We start from the raw sequence: 19,762 nt of genomic DNA, 5'->3' as shown, positions 1-19,762 counted from the left end.
GCCCATGCTCAAGATAGAGACAGTCGCTCAGGATTTGACTGAGTGGTGGAGGAAGAAAGAGTCGAGATCTGTCCAAGAGAAAGCAGGACTTGAGAGATTCTAAAAAGAGGTCTGACTCTCGAGATCAACTTGGCTGCCTCCACAGGGGACCTCATTACTTCTATTAATTTTGCAAGGCTCTTAGAGAGGAAGCTTTTAGCCTCCGCTGGAGTGGGAGGATATAGAGACCCTATACCTTAGCTGTCATTTAAAGATAGAGTGGAAAGGATGTGAGAGGTTTAGCCCTATTAAAAAGTTCGATGTATGTTGTGTTTTGGATGCTAGTGTGTTTATGTCCTTACCAGGCTTCTTAAAGCTTAACCAGCAAGAGTGCTTTAGTCAACCTATTTTAAAGGAAAGACCAAATTGGTTGACCAAGGAACTCTTGCTAAGGAGTGTTTTCCTACAATATCTCTTTAATACGTCATTTTTTTCTTCCTTAGCAACAATTAATTACATTTTGAGATTAAATGCAGACTTTTGTATTAAGTCAACGTGAAATTTACAGTTGACCTATTTAGTTCACCCAAAAATTAAAATTACTATAATAATAAACGTCATTTTCTATAGTGCCTTTAAAAGTAACATCACAAAGCACTTCACAAGAATAAGATAAAATAAAACATACAATTATACAAACAATCGTTTAATGAAAATACAGACAAAAATAACATACTATTATTGAATAATATGATAGTATTGAATAATCAAAGTATTATTATTATTATTATTATAGTGTATAATAATAATTGTATTATTAATCATATTGGACAGAATTGATACTTGCAGTTGATTATGCAAGTGCCACCTCTGCTCATTAAAACGTTCCTCTGCTTTGAGAGCTGTGTATGTAAAAGCCGGCAGGGAGCTCTTGGAAACAGATGTATGCTCGGGTCCATGCTGATTTTTCCGCCTTAGCAGAGAGGCAACATGATCAGATCAGATTTCCACCTACACGCTCTCTCTCACAGGACACGCACACACACTCGGGTCAGAAAGTGATGACCCCAGTGCTGGGTGGGCTTACAGTAAAGGCTTTTAAAAAGCAGGGAGAATGAGCAGAAGGGGTGTTGTTTAATGGCTTTAGGGGGTCTTGCATGCTGACCGTGTGCAGAGCCGGAGCAGATGTGGCCCCTCCCACGTCGGTCGCCAGGGGCCGTGTAGCCTGATGTCTGCCCCAAACTGAACTCCATGGCACCTGCTAACAGATGGCGTTCGTTTTATTTTCCCGTCTCTGTGCGACAGCACCGCGTAATAACCCGTGTTCGGTTATTGAGGCAGGCACTGGGGTTTTAGCAAATTCATGCTACTCAACTGATGAATCATTGGCTATTTCCTGTGCAATACATAAATACAATGGAGATGGAAAGTACACTGGGAAAAAAAAGATATGCATTATATTATATATATATTATTTTTTTTAAGTGTACTTTCCTTTGGACATTTTTTCCAACATTCTTTTAGTTAAATAAGTTATAACTTGGGAAAAAAAATTTGGAAAAAAATTCACAAAATATTATAATACATTTATTTTACAAAGCCTTTATATTGTATAAAGGTTTGCGTATTTGTTGAAATTGTCTTTTTTTCTCTCCAGTAAAATCTAATAATGCTTAAGAATATTAAGAATATTGGAGGCATGCATATGCATAATAATATGCACTTTTCTTTAAATTGCTTAAAAATAGCCTATGAGAAAAATAAATATTGATTTAAAATGTTTAAAGATGATTAATATTCGTAATAATAATATTTTATATATTTATATGTCTATGTTTATGTTTAAACAAATAAATACATTTGTTAATAGATACTTTTATTAAATTAATTTAAGTATTTATTTATTTTAAATGCAGTTGATGCACCTTTACAGCGTCTTGTTTTCAAGTAAAATGTCAAAAATAGTATTAGGATTATATTATATGAATATTCTAGTTCTTAATATAATAATATTCTTATTAACATTCATTTTCATGTAATAAAAATGTTAATTTAATGTTGCAAGGTGTCCTTGACCTCATTAGAGGCTGTAATGTTCCTCTTATCGAAGTTCTGCCCTCTTATAAGATACAGAGCTTGTTTTGACGTGGGGACACTTTCACAGCTCCCAATTTTCATTTTAAAGACCAGTCATTAGTGTGTTCATCTTGACGTTCGCATCAATGTGGGAGGCCTGAGACATTTGTCCCGTTCCTGTGCTATAAATAGAGAAGATCTGATTTGGGCTGTTTTGAAAGGAGATCCTTCAGGGGCTTTAGGGATCTTCATCCTCACCGTATCGGCTCTAACACTTAGCCAGATTAATTTGGGCATCTGAGTGCATCTGAGAGATACGGTCTTCAACAATGTCTCCACTCCCGCTCGCAAACCAGCGCTAAGTGCTACCATTCAAACTGAAACCGGAAACAAATATGCTTTCTCACAGCCTGACTGGGTGTTTTTAAGAGGTGGAAGAGTTACACGACTGCCCTGCATGAATGTTATTCTATCTCAGAGCGCCACTCTGCCTTAAAAAACGACACTTCTCTGCCTTGTTTTCTTTCTCTTACTCTCTCTCGCCTCTTTTTTCTCTTACTGTTTTCTTCCTCTTTTTTGTTTTTCTCACAATGGGTCTCATTCAATAACATCTTTGTACAAGTGTTTTTACTTATATGCACAGAAAAGTTTCTCACACAAAATTGCATGGTGTATTTATTATTTCTGTCTATCGATTAAACAATAACTAATTAATCACGCATTTTTCTGTAGTTAATCACAATTAATAGCACCTAATATTATTATATTGTAATCATTTTACATTTAATCTCCAAGTTAATGTAGAAACAACAGAAATACAGTATATTTTAAATATTTGTAACAACTTTTAATTTAAGTGAACGTTTACCTGTGCCCTTTAATGTATCAGGGCTCAACGCTAAGGAGTTTTTTTTTTCTATTGGCCCAGTCAGACTGGTTCAGATTTTTACATCCCTTGCAAAAATGCACAAAAAAGTTATTGTTTTCATTGTGTTTGACCCATGTAACCTTGTAAACAGTGCTTTTCAGATTTTCAGGTTGATCTAAGAGCTAGGAAATATACAGAGATTGACTAAAGTTATCAAACACGTCACAGTCTTCACTGAATAAATTATAAATTAAATATGGATTAATCCATATTAAAGCTACAAAAGTTATTCTGTCGAGAGCAGTGAGTGGCGTAATTTTATTATCATTGATGACAGACAGCAGCAGGTTTATTAGGCTACTGTCACTTTAAGACGTGCCGCGGATCTTACACGAATAAATTCTGACTAATTAAGGAACTATTGAATTAATTTAAGACTGTGCTTTCGAGGATTCTCGACAAAACGGGCATTTTGGCATACTTTTTGATGCACGCTGTCTGAAACGGCTTTCTGTGCGCACGATTGTGTGTGTATGTCACACAGATAGGAGATTCACAGATGCGCGCTATTACAGCACTACTTTCTCTTTTGTGTCTTATTGTGCTTGAATGGTTTGGATCTGGTGAAGAAGCTGTCAGCGATCAAAATATTAATTTTGAAGATGTTGAAAACAATAGTTTTGAGAATGTGTTTGAGAAAGACCCGAATATGTAATAATGGCGAAACGTTCATGTATTTAAGGGTTAAATGTGTGCAGGGCGACAAGCTTCAGTCTTGTGGTGTGTGCTTGGCATTAGTGAATGAGACCCAATATCTATTACACACACACATACACTGTTCAGATTCTGCCTGCCGAAGTATACAGAAGGCAGTCTGTTGACTGCTCTACTGCTCCGCGTTCTCTGGAATCACTGTTGTCTCTGTCAGCGTTCGCTCGTTTAATGGCCTGCTTCTATATCAGCTCCCCCTCTCGTGCCCGTAGGAAATGTGCCCTGCTTTTTTTTTTAGCATGTTAACTACAAAAATAAACAAACAGACGAGTCCTATCCACCTGTCTGTCCTCACTTGGTCTGCTCTCTCTGCACTTGTGGGCCTGAAGGGCTTTGTGTTGTTTTGCTGCCAGGATGATCAATGGTTTGTTTGTGAGGCTGGGGAGAGATGGCCCTGACCACACAGCCGCAGCGAGCGGGGGGAGATTATGGAGGAACGCTGGGCCGGTTGGGGAACGCTGTAGCCTGCACCTGTCGCTGAGTGTTGCTGGGGGTTTAGCTGGGCCAGAGGGGCGGTCGGACGTCACGTGGGCACCGCTTCACAGGAAGCCGAGGCTTGTTTCTCAACCTTCTCATGACACGCACCTCCTCCTCCTTCCACCCATAGTTGCGGCCTGGGCTTGTGTCACCAGCCAGGAAGAGGAGAAACTTAGCTGTTTTTGTGACAATCATTTAGAAGGAATTTACCACTTTTATTCAGCAAGAATGCGTTAAATTGATCAAAGGTGACGTTATAATATTTTTATAATTTTATAAATGATTCATAATAATACAATTAATTCTGTTCATCAAAATATATTGAAAAAAGTAACGTGGGTTTCAGATAACAATATTAAGCAGCACAACAGTCTTTCACATTGATAATAATAAGAAAAATTTTCTTAAGCAGTAAATCAGCATATTAGAATGATTTCTGGAGGATCATGTGACACTGAATACTGGAATAATGATGCTGAAAATTCAACTTTGCCGTCACAGGAATAAATTACATTTTAAAATACATTAGAATGCATGATTTAAATCATAATAATATTTCACAATAGTACTGTATTTTTGACAAATAAATGCATAAGAGACCTTTCAAAAACATTTTAAAAATCTTACTGGCCCCAAACTTTTGAATGGTTATGTAAAGTATTTTTTTCCCCATTTTTAAATAATGTAAATATGTATTGTAACGTGTTCATTTATTTTAATAAAGAACTAAATTTTCTTCGAATTTTATGAATTTTCATTAATTATTTTGAAAAATATGTTTTGTTTCTTTTAATAAACAACACATTATTTATACTTTTTAAAAAAAAATTATTAAATATTCTGTAACAGAAGTTTTAATTTAATAAACATTTTTCGGGGGCTCAGTAAATATTGTGTAATATCAGGGTTTGTTTCATTAGAGCAGCTTTGTGTACATCTCATTATGTCAAACATTGCTCACCCTGCTCTTTAGATATCATAACAGTACCAGGCAGCCATTGAACAACCCATATTTGTTGACCGCGGCGCTATTCCTTTAAATTATCTTCTAACTAATGTGACGTTAAGAAGTGATAAAACCTCTTCCGTGTAAACCTTTTTGATTTGGTTCTCTTATAAATGTTCCTCAAACCATCTTTACCGAGTGACTGACTATTGCGGCGTCCCAATTCGCCTACTTATAATACGCCCTAAAAGTATGTAGTCTTTTTGTGAAGAGTAAGCTTTGGGACACACTACTTCGTCATCTTTAACGGACAGATCTGTCGCGTGCATCCTGTGACTGTAAACTGCCCTGTCAATCACCTTGTCACAGTTAAAATGCTCCATTCAATCTAATTTCATTTCCTACCATTTCGGAGAGAAATGTAGTAGCACGTTCGTCTGCCAGTCGCGAGTCTGTGTTTGCAGTTTGAATGTAATGATGCATTTAAAAGTTAATGGCTAAACGTATCTTTACAAAAGTTCACAATGCTGCTGCAGATGCAATATAATGTAGACAACATTGAATAAAAAAAAAATCGTTAGGTTAGATACTGATAATTAATCACTCAAACCCCTTTATCTAAACCTCTAAATAAGCGCCGGACTCGCGCGTCCTCCATGTCTGTAGCTTTTTAACACTTTTCCCTCATGTTTGTAATTCTAACCGAATCCTCGTCCAACGCGCGATGGGTTGTGGGCAATATTAGCCGTTAGAGTGCGCATCGATCTGCACTTCGGATTCTGACCGGAAATAGTAGACCATCCGGGTGTCTTTGGAACATTCATTTCAACATACTACGATTTGGGAAGTACTAATTCTATTTTCGAATACTATTTATGGATAATATGCGAATTGGGACGCACCAGTTATCTTGGTCTCTCTCTGATGTAGCGCCTCCACCGATTAGCCCGTCCACAATATAATCTCATTGTTCCTGAATACTTCGCTTTAACTGTATATTAAACAAAATATATTGATTGGCTCCGATTGTGTTGCATCAATCAACATTTCTGCTTATGTGAACAGGCAAATTACTGGTCACCTGAAACTTGGTAAGGACACTGCATTTGAGAATAACACTACACAAATAAAACTCACATGTCACTTACTGTACATACTGAGGCTCAAACCACTGATACTGGCTCAAGTTCAGTCAAGTTCTTTGTGTAAGGTCTAAAAAGTGTGACCTGTCTGAAGGATTTAAAGTAGCAAATGTGCTCAGTCCATTGCTCCCACTGTCAGAAATGTGAGGGCAGAACATGCTTGGGATGACTGAAAGCCTAGGCTGATGATGTCATGTGTCAACCTTCCTGACTCATCATTTGTCTAATTGAGCTTTGAATCATGGGACAGGGAGAGGCCCTTTCCCTCCCTTAACTGTCTGATTCCACATTCCACTTTAATCCTTAACTAATACTGCCTAATTCTCCAGCACACGATCACACCACCCCAGAGGCCATGATTGTACACACACCATCGGATAAATAGCTCACACACTGTGCGCTACGGCCAACTACTCGCCAAAAACTTGCCCACTATGGTTCCTTACTCACATACGCTCACGCAACCCCTCCACGTTGGTACCTCACTGCACCCTGCATGCTTCTTGACTCATACTCGCACAGGCATAGTTTCGGCTCGGCCCACACAGAAGCTGACCCACTGGGTTCAAACGCCCATCATTTGATAATCTTTCAGATTTGTCAGAGGAGCCGGTTGGCACACGTGCTCCGACACAAATATGGAGCTGCTTCTTTTAGTGTTTCAGAAACATATGGCATTCCCGAATTAATTTCTTTTTTACTGAATCAAGTCTGTACTGCGCAGAAAATGTGGACCGATTCCCAAATAAATTAATCTTATGTGTTGCTTCTTTTAAGTGAGTAGAACAAACAATACCGTTCTGAAGTTTGGGGTCAGTACTTTTCACAATGTTACAGTTTTTACTGTCATTTTTTTGTCAAATACAGTAAATGCAGTATTGGTGAGCATAAGAGACTTCTGATCACAAACTTTGGATCATGGAACTTTTGAAAACTTCAAATTAACTGTGAAACTTAAACCAGTGTGAATCATGTGACAATATGTAGTTGGATGGAAACAATTCGTTTTGTCAGTAGTATTTTATAAAACATATTTAGTATATTTGTCTTTATTTTTATAAATTTTTCAGTGTTATTGGCATTTTATTAAATGTATTATATGTGACCATGGATCACAAAACCAGTCACAAGTCGCACGGGTATATTTATAGCCAACATTGTATAGTCAAAATGATAGATTTTTTCTTTTATGCCAAAAATCATTCGGACACTAAGTAAAGATCATGTTCCATAAAGATATTTTGTAAATTTCCTACCGTAAATATATAAAACGTTTACGTGCAACGTGCAGCACAATCGCGAACATAAATGGACAACTTTAAAGGCGATTTTCTCAATGTTTCGTGTTTTTTGCACCCTCAGATTCCAGAACAGTTGTATCTCGGCCAAATATTGTCCTATCCTAACAAACCATACATCAATGGAAAGCTTATTTATTCAGCTTTCATAGTATGTATACATCTCAATAAAAAAAAAAAAAAAAATTAACCATGTGACTGGTTTTGTGGTCCAGGGTCACATATTATTAGTAGTAGTATTTATTGAAATCATCATTTTGTTATGGAATGGGGAAAAGGGCTTTTTTTTTAATAGATATCATTTTCCATTCAGTTGCTAAGGTGTTCTGCATGTTGCTATGCCGTTGTTGTAATGTTCTGAGATGTTGCCAACCTTCAAGTTTTCATGGTATTCTAGTCCCTAGATATGACTCAGATTCTTCCTTCAATGAAGGTCTGATCACTTAAAGTAATAGCACACCTCGTTTCCGCTTGGCTGTAGTTATGGCTGAAAGAATTCATTCCTTTCACATTCTCGTCCGACACCTTCACCTCCATCAGCTGTACAGTCAGCCCTGACGACACGTCATCCCTTTTTAAAGGGTGAATCACCAGCCATAGTTCACATCTGTTCTCAGCTCAAAGAACCTAGCCAGGGAAAACAAGCAATTACCGGTGGGCTTTTTCAATCAACTCTTTGGCGAGTCAGCTGGGGGGCTTGGGATGGGGGGAAGGTGGGCGGAGGAGATAATTAGACATGGTTAAAAATATCCCAGCTCATTGTCTCCGCTGTCCCACATCCTCGGATAAGTATGTGGCTATTGGCGGAAGGATCATGTGCTACTGGGAGGAATGTTTTGAATGCTTGAGATTGTTACGTGCAGCTGAACGGCTGCTGAGACTCACATGACCGGCAAAAGAAGCTGTTTGCATGTTTTGACTGCTTCTCAGAACGAGATGATAATGCTAAGAGCTGGCCACGTTTCTAAATCATGTTCATTCTCACACTTTACACATGCATTTTCACATTTGTTTGATCACATTCATGTATTTTCACTGTATTTGTACACTGCAGTTGTTTATTTCTGCCTATATCTGAATTTGTATAAGGTTGATAAAAGAACAAATACTTATACAATTTCCTGTTTCTGCAGCCTTCACTTCCTGTCCTGTATACTCTGTCCAGTCAAGCAACCCATGAGGCCGTTCACCTCCTCTGCAGGATGTTGGTCTTTGACCCAGTAAGTGTTCTTGATACTATATTCTCTTAAACTGGAATATTACAAACTAAAGACCAAAAAAAATAATAATAATTTTTACACATTTATATACAACATATATATATTTTTTATAGAGACCTATAAAAAAAAATATATATATATATATATATTATATATATTAATAATTTAATATATTTAAGATTATTTGTATAAAGCTTTGTATTTTTATTTTTTTTGTATATAATATAGCTACTATATTTAATTAAATAATTTAAAATTATTACATTTATTATATATATATATATATATATATAATTTAATTTAAAATATAAATAATATAATAAATGATTATATTATAGATATTATTAAAATGAAATTTTATTTTATTATATAGACTATTTTTTTATATATACAAAATATTATATAAAATAATATGATTATTTATATATTATGAAACTTTTTTGTTATTAATAATTATAAATATATTTATATAATTTATATTTATTTGTAATATAAACATTTCATTTTCAATTTAAAACATATCAGTAAAATACATTTTGAAAAGGAAATTTCAATCAGAACAATTCTATTCCTCAATCCAGTCGAAGCGGATCTCTGCGAAGGACGCCCTGGCGCACCCGTATCTGGACGAGGGGCGTCTGCGGTACCACACCTGCATGTGCAAATGCTGCTACACCACATCCTCTGGCCGCGTCTACACCAGTGACTTTGAGCCTGTCACCAACCCCAAGTTTGACGACGGCTTTGAAAAGAACCTGACGTCAGTTCGGCAGGTCAAAGGTTAGCGCGGCGCTCTCCCCTGTTGATGATGATTCATTCAGCTCTATAACGCATTGTGCTGATCACAGTGCATATTATACAACACGTGAGCCAAACATTGTTGCTCTATTAATTTACACTTTTGTCCTGATCCACCTTCGGTTTGTAAACGACGTGTATAAGAGCTAAAGGTCTTAATTGTATTGGCCTTATTTGAGCTCTTGGGCCCATCATGCCAATGCATGTTTATCAAAAGTCTCGCTGGGCGTCTCCTGCTCCAGATCCCCTGCTGCTCCTGTTGTTTTTGTGCCTTGTTTTCACCCTTCATTCGGGGCCCCTGGATCTGTGCTTGCCTTCCGCTGTCAGTGGGTATTAGTGAGAGTCTGTCGCTAAAAGCAGGCTTACTGTGCTGTCGGCTCAAAATAACTCTGCCCTTCACCCTCCCTCCTCATCCTCCATCCTGTGTGCAACGTGTTTCCACTGGAGGATTAATCTGTGCGGATGGAGCCGACCGCCTAGAGACCTAAAGCACTTTAGGGTAGGCAGCCGTGTTTGCAATGCGAGGGGAACCCCTTTTTGGATCGGCACATGAGGAGTTTCCACGTTGCCTGAGCTAGTTTAAGCTTAACAGCTCGTCTACTAAATTAAAGAGTACGGCGTTTTAGGAGATATTAAAGGTTATTAGTCTGCCTGCGGAATATTCCTTCAAAATCAACTTTTTGACCAGAAATGTTACTGCTAGAATAGATCTTCACTTCATTCATAGTTTAGATTTGGAGTTCTAGTCTGTAAGGAGTGTCATCCAAGCCAGTTACATTGCTCCACCTTCTTTGTTACACGGAATGATGACAAACTTGTCATTTTTGTTTCAACTATGCCTTTAACTGGTAAAAAGGTTTAGCTTGCTGTATACTTGTTAAAGGGTTGGTTCAACCAAAAATTGTATTTCAATCATTAATTACTCACGCTCATGACATTCCAAACCCGTAAGACCTTCGTTCGTCTTCAGAACACAAATTAAGGTTTTTTTTTTATTAAATCTGAGAGCTTTCTGACACCCTCCCCCCACACACACACACACACACACACACACACTTTGTATTACCACTTTCAAGGCCCTGGAAGGTAGTGAAGACATGGTTAAAATAGTCCATGTGACTAGTGGTTTACTCACGTGAACAGCGTCGGAGATTTAAAAGGGAAGAGAAGAAATTGTTGAATAAAATCGTTCTTTTTGGGGGGGTTGCACATAAAAAGTATTCTGGTCGCTTCATAAAATTAATGTTGAACCACTGTAGTCACATGGACTATTTTAACAATATCTTTACTATCATCCTGGGCCTTGAAATTGGTAATTATGTTGCAGTCTAAGGAGGGGGTCAGAAAGATCTTGGATTTCATAAAAAAATATCTTAATTTGTGTTCCGAAGATGAACGAAGGTCTTACGGGTTCGGAACGACATGAGGGTGAGTAATTAATTACATAATTTTCATTTTTGTGTGAACTAACCCTTTAATGAGATTAACCTAAAAATGAAAATTCTGTCATCATTTACTCATACATTTGCAACCCATATTTGCACAAGAAGAAATGTTTAAAAAATATATGAACTGTTCTTTTAACCATGATTGCGTGTAACTTTAAAACTGTTATTATTTATAACTGTAATCCGTTATTATTGCTTATTTCTCATCATCACTCCTATTTTCCCCCCACATAGAGATCATTCATCAGTTCATCCTGGAGCAGCAGAAGGGGAATCGGGTACCGCTGTGTATCAACCCCCAATCAGCTGCCTTCAAAAGCTTTATCAGGTGAGTCCCCCCTTTTTTCATACATACTCTTTCATTTTATGGGTGAATCTCAAGATCAAATGTGACCCTGGACCACAAAACCAGTCACATGGGTCAATTTTTTTTTTAAAATTGAGACTTGTACATATTCTGAAAGCTGAATAAATAAACTTTCCATTGATGTATGGTTTGTTAGGATATGACAATATTTGGCCGAGATATTTGAAAATCTGGAATCTGAGGGTGCAAAAAAATCGAAACATTGAGAAAATCGCCTTTAAAGTTGTTCATTTATGTTCGCGATTGTGCTGCAATCACTCACAAAAATAAACGTTTTATATATTTACGGTAGAAAATGTACAAAATATCTTCATAGAACATGATCTTTACTTAATATCCTCATGATTTTTGGCATCAAAGAAAAATCAATCATTTTGACGCATACAATGTATTGTTGGCTATTGCCACAAATATACCCGTGCGACTTGTTTTTGTGATCCAGGGTCACATATGTTCAGGTCATATTTCCAAAAAAATGTAGGTCCATAAAGATTCTTGCTGAGAATTATAATTTTTTTAGATGTACTTTATGATTTAAATAATATATATTTATTATTAGTAATTATTTAAATAAGTATTTAAATAATTTATATTTTTTTATTCAGAAGTCAGAATGAGAAATTTCTAATTACAAGAGCTGCTGATAATTGTGAGGGGGATCAGTTTTATGAAAATAATATAACAGTGCAAATAATTTATTTTTATTATAAACATACTTTTTATTTTAAAAAAAATTATATTCACCTTTATGTCTATGTTCCTAATCTCAGGGTTAACAGACTTAACATAAAAGCCAGTCAGCGTGAATGTCACGACTTATTTAACCATGTTTTTGCTTTGGGTTGCCATTGCCAACATGCAATTATTTCATATTTAGGCAAACTTTTTACATAAAAGAGTGTTTAATGTATTTTCTAACTATTATTGGTAGTAACAATTACTGCAACTTTCTTAATTTTCCTTTGCAAATTTCCTGATGAATCTAGTGCTTTTCAGGCATATCTTGCAACATATTTTCCAGTGTCTCAACACTAGATGGAGACATCACCTTATCCTTAAAGCAAGACATAACAATCCCCTTTCTTTCTTTCTTTCTTTCTTTCTTTCTTTCTTTCTTTCTTTCTTTCTTTCTTTCTTTCTTTCTTTCTTTTTTTCTTTCTTTCTTTCTTTCTTTCTTTCTTTCTTTCTTTTCTTTCTTTCAGCTCGACAGTAGCTCAGCCCTCTGAAATGCCTCCATCTCCTCTAGTTTGGGAGTAGCTGAGGATGGCGGAGAAGATGACTGCGTTGATAACAGTGGCGGAGGACGTCCCTCCCGCGTCCACCCTCGCCCCCCACGGACTACTGACCCCCAGGCTTCCCCAAACCTGCGTAGCATTGCACTGGAGTCTAGGACTAGCCATGTCGCTGATGTGTGTGTGTGTGTGTGTGTACTGTAATACTTACTAAATGGGAGTTTATAGAAGCAACCACTGCTGATGAGTTCAAGTGGGACACGGGAAGGGTGGGCCTGGTCACGGGGGGTCCGTTCGTACATACCCACTGCTCTGTAGTAGTATACTGAAGGTTCGCGCTCGCGAACCCGTACTTTCGGCAGTCGAAGTCGACCCCTGTGGACTTGAATGTATTTTGAACAGCAGGGCAGCAGAATCTGCACAGTATCCCTGAAGGAAAACTCTTCACGACTATGTGTGCGAGTAATCATGCTTTATTTATTCATGGAAACAGAAAGTGCAGTGCTTCATGTAGTATGGAAAGGTTTTTTGTTTTTGCTCACGCTAGCACCTTACTAAAAACCAGGGCCATCGTCTAGGGTGGAAAAGCGCTGTCCCGGCCCTCAAAGGTCCTCTGTAGTATCCTATTTATTAGGCCTACCCATATAAATTTGTCCCGGGCCTTGTCAATTTTAGCGACGGCCCTCGTAAGACCTGTGACCACTCGTTCGGCTAGAGTGAGCTGCTCGTTGCGTTTATGTCCTGCAACAGCGGTGTGATTTATATGACTCTCTTCCATTTGTGCTGTCATCTGCGCTCTTCCTTTCTTTCTCTATCGATCTATCTTTGTTCGCATCTCGCTTTCCGTCTCATATTCAACTTTCGTCAGTAAAGCAAATCAGTATTCTTTAGCGCAGCACTTGGCAGAGATACTGATTCATAGATACTGTTTCATAGGTTTCTCTTAGTACTCCTAAATGTGGATGTGATGTCAGTATTTAGTACTTCAGGTGGGTGAGTGACTGAACGGCACAGCGGTTGAGGATCCAAAGCATGCGACTGGCTCGAAAACGAAATGCTCGTGCTTAAAGGGTTTATTTGAAGCAAAGGAGATTTTGTGATCTGTGTGTCCAGAAATCTTGTCTTACCAAGACTGAAAACCCAACTAGCATGTAGCGACATAATATAGGGAGGTTGTTCTCAGATGACCTTCGAACCCTGCTATCCCCGATTGAGTATCTAGAATAGCATGCAAACCAAATTAGAAGCCTAAAAACTAAAAAAAAAGCTAAGAAATTAGATAAATAATAGGTTGAAGTGTTGGTCAACCAAACCATTCCTTAATTGCAATGGTATATTACCAAAGCTTGTCCGTGAAGACAAGTGACGAACACCATTGTGAGTGCATGTATAGACCCGTGCATGTATATAACTGACTGTGGCATCACGCTAGTGATCCTGTGTATGTCAGTTCAGTGTCGTCTTCTTTGAACCCTATCTCCCCCCCCACCCCCCTCCCCGCCCCCCCCCACCCCAAAAGCTATTTTTCTGTTGAAAGACTTGTGGAGAGGATGGATCTGAAAAGGGTGCCTGGTAACGGCATATGTTGTGTGTCCGGAAAGCAATTGGAAGTCGTTTTCACTCACTGTACCATGCTTAAATTTCCCATAATGCTTTCTGCACTCTCTCAGACTAAAAGAAAATATTTAATATATTTTTAGATAATTATTTTTATTTCTTCCTCAATGTGCTATGGCATGCTTTCCCATGATCCACTGAGTATGGTATGTAAATAAGCGAGTAGCAGGTAGATTTCAATAGAAACACAAAATCTACAAAAAAACAAAAAAACAAACGACGTATAAAAAAAAAAATTCGCCAAACAAAAAAACAACAACTATGTAATACTGCTGTATAGAAGTTGAATTAGCCTGCACATTTTTTAGGGCTGTGAATTTTTATTTTATTTTTGAGACTTGCATATAATTGTACATACATTTTTTTTCTCTCTCTTTTCTTCTTTTTATTTTCCCCTGCACTAGAAAGTGTAGACAAAGAAATAATCCAAAACAGTATAAGTACAAAAACAAACAAAAAACACATAACCAATTATGTTAATTGTGTCTTGTGTGCTGCAGAGCTGTGGATATGAGTATTGAAGTAGAGCCCTTTTTTAAGTATGATTATTATTATTAATTTCCTTTAAAGAAACACTGAACTGTTTGTGTATATGTATATAATGGATTCACATTGTTGGTCTCTACCTCTCGAGCTCAATGACTTGGTTGTTTACCTCCACGCTTTTATTTTTATGTGGAGATTTAAAACTTGAATGTCCCTTCCGACTTTTATATTCCTATCAAACCCTGTATAAAGAAATCAAAGTCATTACAATTGCGATTGGTTGGAGTTGGTTCCCATCATCATATCCTTGTACAAAGCACCATATTCTCACCCCAGTGTTCTCTGACTGTTAGATCACACAGCATACTTGTCCTGCGAGACAGCCTAAGATAATTGACATGGCATCCTTCACCGAGAGACATCGGATGAGATAAACGTACAAAATATGTGGCAGTTTTAGAAGGCGTATCTGAGAGAACGTGCGGATTCAAACAGAGCCTGTGAGACGAGACTAACACGCAAGCTCCGGTGGGCCAAAAGGGGAAGGTACTGCACTTGCTGTCAAGTTTATAAGGAAGTTTGAAGTTTATACTCAGAGTTAATGGTATTTGAATACATTTTACGACATATATGACTATAATATAAAATTTGCGTTCGATGCCCTGAAAGCGGAGGAGGTGATTCTTAGGGACCGGAAGGACTCTGTGGATGTGTTCTGTGTTTTGAAAAATCACCGGTCTCTTTTCAGAGTGTAGATTTGAAGTACAGTGGTGAAGCTCATTAAATGTTGACATTTAAAAAAGCAAGCTGTTTCTGTCCTTATTTTACCTACAAATATGTGGATTTAGCAATAGATGTTCTTTACTGCATGCATGTTTCATGATCAAAAAATGATGACAAAGTTAAATTGAGCACCGAATTGCTAACTTCAAATGCCAGTATTTGGAAAGGTGTTTAATTTGTGTCTGTCCGTTTTAAAAATGAATTTGCTTATGTTGTTTTTTCCGTCAGAAAGGTGCTATGGTCACACTCAGGCACTTTATTGTTATTGTTGAACTTTTATAAATTATGATTATATGCTTATGTGCACAATGGCAATTACAGAGGATGTCCCAATAGGATGGAAATAAAAAGGGATTGGGTGTAAACTGAGATCAGATTATGATATTAACCATCTTTTGAAATTTTTATGATATCATACCAAAGAGAATGGAGTGTTTTAGAGTAAAACAAACCAACTAATATATACTTACTCGTGTTTGTGCTGCTGTTTTCCCACCAAAATGATGTCACTTCCTAGGATGATGTCATTACGCACTTGGTTTTTATTAGTGTGTGGGATTTTATGGAAGACAAACAGAATGGATCATGAAATTTAGTGCACAGAAGAAAAATAAATCTTATAAATCAGGGAGTCAAAAAAAGTATGAAATCCATTCAATTAAAACATTTCGTTTAAAACATGTTTTGTTTGATTGGATTTAAAAGAGAAACACTTCTAAATATTTCTTTAAAAATTGCCTTTTTTCAGGCATGTGCTCAAACCAAAGTGGTATTACGGTATTTAAAACTATGTTCATACCTGTGTTCATTTAATTGTAATAATAGAAAACTAGTGTAATTTCTTTAACATGCAAGACATAAATACACTGAATTAGGATTACTTTATTACACACAAACGAAACCGCAACTATGAATGTTTGTAAGTTCATGAAACATTCTTGTAACAGACAGGTTTCGTTGAGGTGTTAATGCAAGAAACATGTTCTGCTGAGATCTAATCAAGACGTCTAAATGTGACCAATGGAAAAGTACAAACAGTTTATGGGAATATGGCAAAACTGGGGGAATGTTCCAGAAAGTTCAAGTGTAACTTTGTAAGAAATGATCTTTCATTCACAACTATGATTTATGAATCTTATTTTTAATCTACACTTCTCAGCGAAGATTAACTCCCGGTTTCCCAGACGAGTCTAAAATGCATGTTTGAGCTGTTTTAACTGAAAGCAACTTGCACGGACATATCTTAAAATATTTCAGTCAGTGCCATTGTTTTATCTCAAGACGAACGTCAGAAATGTTTTTTAAAAACCTATTGAACTAAGGCCTTATCCTGGCTTAATCCCTGTGAAACTAGGCCTCAATGCTAGTAGTGTATTGACTTCTAAGCATCAAATATAACAGCTATGATATGAGAAGGTAAACTTGGACAGTATAAAGGCACAGTGTAAAGATGTGTGGATTCATAAAGCATGACTAATAATCACTTGTTGTTTATTACATTTTTTGGAAAGTTTGTTGGGTCATTTATCTACAAAAAAGCATTCATTCAGCTCACACAGCATCAAAAGCAGTCTTAACAGAACTGTCTTTTGTTATAAGGTCAGGATTATAGACTCTAATGTCTTATTATGAGATGTGTTTGACTTTTTGGTTTAATATCTTGAAACCTCACAAAATGTTATCGCTGATGCATGGGGAATTCTTTATATGCGCAAGCACACACACACACTATAAGAATGACTTTGATGCTGCTGGGGCTTTTCTTTCTTAAACAATAAGCGCTTTCACTGGCGTCTCCAGGTGAAATGAGGGGATTGTGGGCCGCCATCTGGACGCTGTATTGACTCGACATGCAGACAACAGGACAACAGGTTCTCAGCACCTTTCATTTCATTCAAAGTTCAAACACAGGATAAATACACTGTGGGTTTCTTTTTTCTCTCAGTAATAACTACATTGTTCTGTCTTATAACAAAAATATGTAAATATTAAAACATTTTGTTTGAAGGACATATTGTTGATTCTCTTTTTAAGTTAAGTGCATAGCCTGAAAATTTGTGCACGAAGATATGACATTGTTCAAAATGACAACATCTCGGAAATTCACTGTCAATTTTGTGAAATCCTGGAAATATGTTACAGTGGAGGCTACTACATTCACACTCATAATTCATAAAAATAGAGGTTGAGGTTCCTCTTTGAGACTCTTTCTGTCTTAATGTAATTCATGACTAAAGATCAACAAGCATACGTAGCATTCAAAATACATTTTGTACACGGCACCCCCTTATTATTTTATTATTTAAAAATATATATATATTGTAAGATCAATAGTTAGCCTACTTTTAGATTACTTTTAACCTAACTCATTTATCACATTGAAATTAATAGGATACCATATGTAGCCATATTGATATAAAAATACAAAGAGAAAGAAAATATATTCCATTCTGAATATATTTTTAAACAACATGAAATGCATTAAACATTGCATTACATCAGGGTTTCCCAAACTGGGGTGTGTGAAGAAACTGCAGGGGGTTTGTTAGTTTAATTTTAAAAAAGCTTGGCTAATTGTTAGACTAATTAAAAAAATCATAATTTTAAATTAAAATAATAAAAATGTGTTCGAAAGACAATTTCACAAAACTAGAAGATTTTCTGAATGCACATATATAAGAGATAGGCTATGCTTTTTTAGAAAGGAAATTTCAAAACATGAAAACAAATTCACCCTTTTCAGATCCATCAAAATTATGAATTATATTGTGTTAATAATTTGTAATCATTTAATCAATAAAAAAGTAACTGTAGTACTTCATTTTTGGAGTCTGATTATGTAATCCAGTTTACATTTTGAAATCAGTTGGGCTAATACTACCCAGAAATGTTTGAAAAATAATCAGCATTCTTCAACAGAAGAGCGATGACTTTTATTATGAAATAATTTCAGGTTAGAAGTCAATGAGGAAGTGGTTCCTCTGTTACAGCATGTGTATCCTTCACCTTTAAATTTCAAACTATGTGCATGTGACGAGTGTTTTACGTTTTATTATATAGTTACAACTTGAAATAGGACAGATATACTCAATGTTATTGTAGTGCTTAGACTTCCCTCCTCATGCCTGATCTGATCCGCACGCCGGTGCAGCTTTACCGCTTTCTTCTGCGCTGCTGCAAACTCTTGCCATCAGCAGCCATGCAAAAACACTACCAACACGCCATCAGACAGGTACTTTTATAAACCTCAAACCAATTTACCTATCAGACTGCTATTAGAATATAAGCAGAATTTAACCCAAGAAATGGAATGTGCAGGAGATTCACCTGTTCTGCTGTCAGTGTCAGGTGTCAATGTGACTTTCTTTTCTTTCAGAGCTACAACAGTCATGCGGATGAGGATGATCCAGAAAGGATTCAGATGATCATTCAAAGAGCTATATCCGATGCTGACTGGATATTAACTAAAGTACACGCTTCTTTGGCACCAGAGAAAATACGAATCGTCATGATTTGATTCACATTTGATTATGTTTTTATCTTCTTTCCTAGTACACTAAAAAGAAGTGATCAACATGGAAAGCATGAAGCTGACCACGGTCATTTAGCCTACAGACTTTGCTGCTAAAACATATAGGCTACCAAAATGAAACTGAAATACCCACAGATTGTAGATCACCAAATATTCTTGAACTTTTACAAGTATAACATTTGGCTGGTTTTTACTTGATACGTTTTTATAAGAGTCTGTTATGTTCTGAAAGCTTGATGTTTTATATAAAGACAATAAAACTAACTTTACCCCGCTGGCCCAGACCCTTAGATTGGCCTTTTATTCACTTTGGATCTGTAGCGTACATGCATTTAAGTCCTGACTGTAAATTTAGGTAGATTCTTGGTCTTTGGGTTGTGCTTTGCAAAGCCATTAAAATGATTGATGCGTATAATCATAATGCTCACAAGTTAAATATAGTTTTTTGTGTTAATAAATGTATTTAATGTCACAATTGTCTACTTCGATTTTTTTTTTCCACAAAAAAAATCGGTTTGAGATAACAGTTGGCAAACCCCTTTAAAGCAATTAAAGATACTAACTGATGAATTTATTAATGTGAAATAGAAAATAGGCAGTGGGATCAATTTGATCTTTGCAAAAAAGCAACAACAGGTAAGGTGTTTATGAACATGATCATCATTTGTAACACCTGGGGCCTGTACCATGAAGGTAGCTGAACAAACTCGGGGTTACAGGAT

At 36.6% G+C, this 19,762-nt stretch overlaps 2 protein-coding genes across 4 annotated transcripts in view; both read left to right on the top strand.

Annotated features, from left to right (window-relative positions):
- Nucleotides 1–15,521, top strand: part of nlk2 (nemo-like kinase, type 2) — a 72,654-nt gene extending 57,133 nt beyond the window's left edge. The window contains exons 8-11 of the mRNA XM_079610865.1: nt 8,691–8,777; nt 9,359–9,557; nt 11,258–11,351; nt 12,593–15,521. Of these exons, the coding sequence (XP_079466991.1) occupies nt 8,691–8,777; nt 9,359–9,557; nt 11,258–11,351; nt 12,593–12,647 (435 nt within the window). The 3' untranslated portion in view covers nt 12,648–15,521. The remainder of the gene's footprint in view (nt 1–8,690; nt 8,778–9,358; nt 9,558–11,257; nt 11,352–12,592) is intronic.
- Nucleotides 15,522–18,454: 2,933 nt separating this feature from the next.
- On the top strand, nt 18,455–19,515 carry lyrm9 (LYR motif containing 9). 3 transcript variants are annotated; one of them, XM_079610864.1, is made up of 4 exons: nt 18,455–18,503; nt 18,611–18,740; nt 18,885–18,977; nt 19,061–19,515. In XM_079610864.1, exons 2-4 carry the CDS (start codon nt 18,630–18,632, stop codon nt 19,076–19,078), a joined length of 222 nt encoding a protein of 73 aa, XP_079466990.1. In that variant the 5' UTR covers nt 18,455–18,503; nt 18,611–18,629; the 3' UTR covers nt 19,079–19,515. The 3 variants fall into 3 exon arrangements, with proteins under 3 accessions (XP_079466990.1, XP_079466989.1, XP_079466988.1); XM_079610863.1 differs by having other exon boundaries at nt 18,464–18,497; XM_079610862.1 differs by lacking the exon at nt 18,455–18,503 and having other exon boundaries at nt 18,504–18,740.
- Nucleotides 19,516–19,762: the final 247 nt, after the last annotated feature.

Source organism: Phoxinus phoxinus (genome assembly GCF_949152265.1).
Source record: "Phoxinus phoxinus genome assembly, chromosome: 4".
NCBI lineage: Eukaryota > Metazoa > Chordata > Actinopteri > Cypriniformes > Leuciscidae > Phoxinus > Phoxinus phoxinus.
This window is presented reverse-complemented; position numbering and strand designations above follow the sequence as displayed.

Bases quoted from the DNA above. Each gene is read 5' to 3' on its own strand.
- lyrm9 (XM_079610864.1), top strand. From the start codon at position 18,630: ATGCCTGATCTGATCCGCACGCCGGTGCAGCTTTACCGCTTTCTTCTG. The intron at 18,741-18,884 runs GTACTTTTATAA...CTTTTCTTTCAG, and splicing joins ACCAACACGCCATCAGACAG to AGCTACAACAGTCATGCGGA.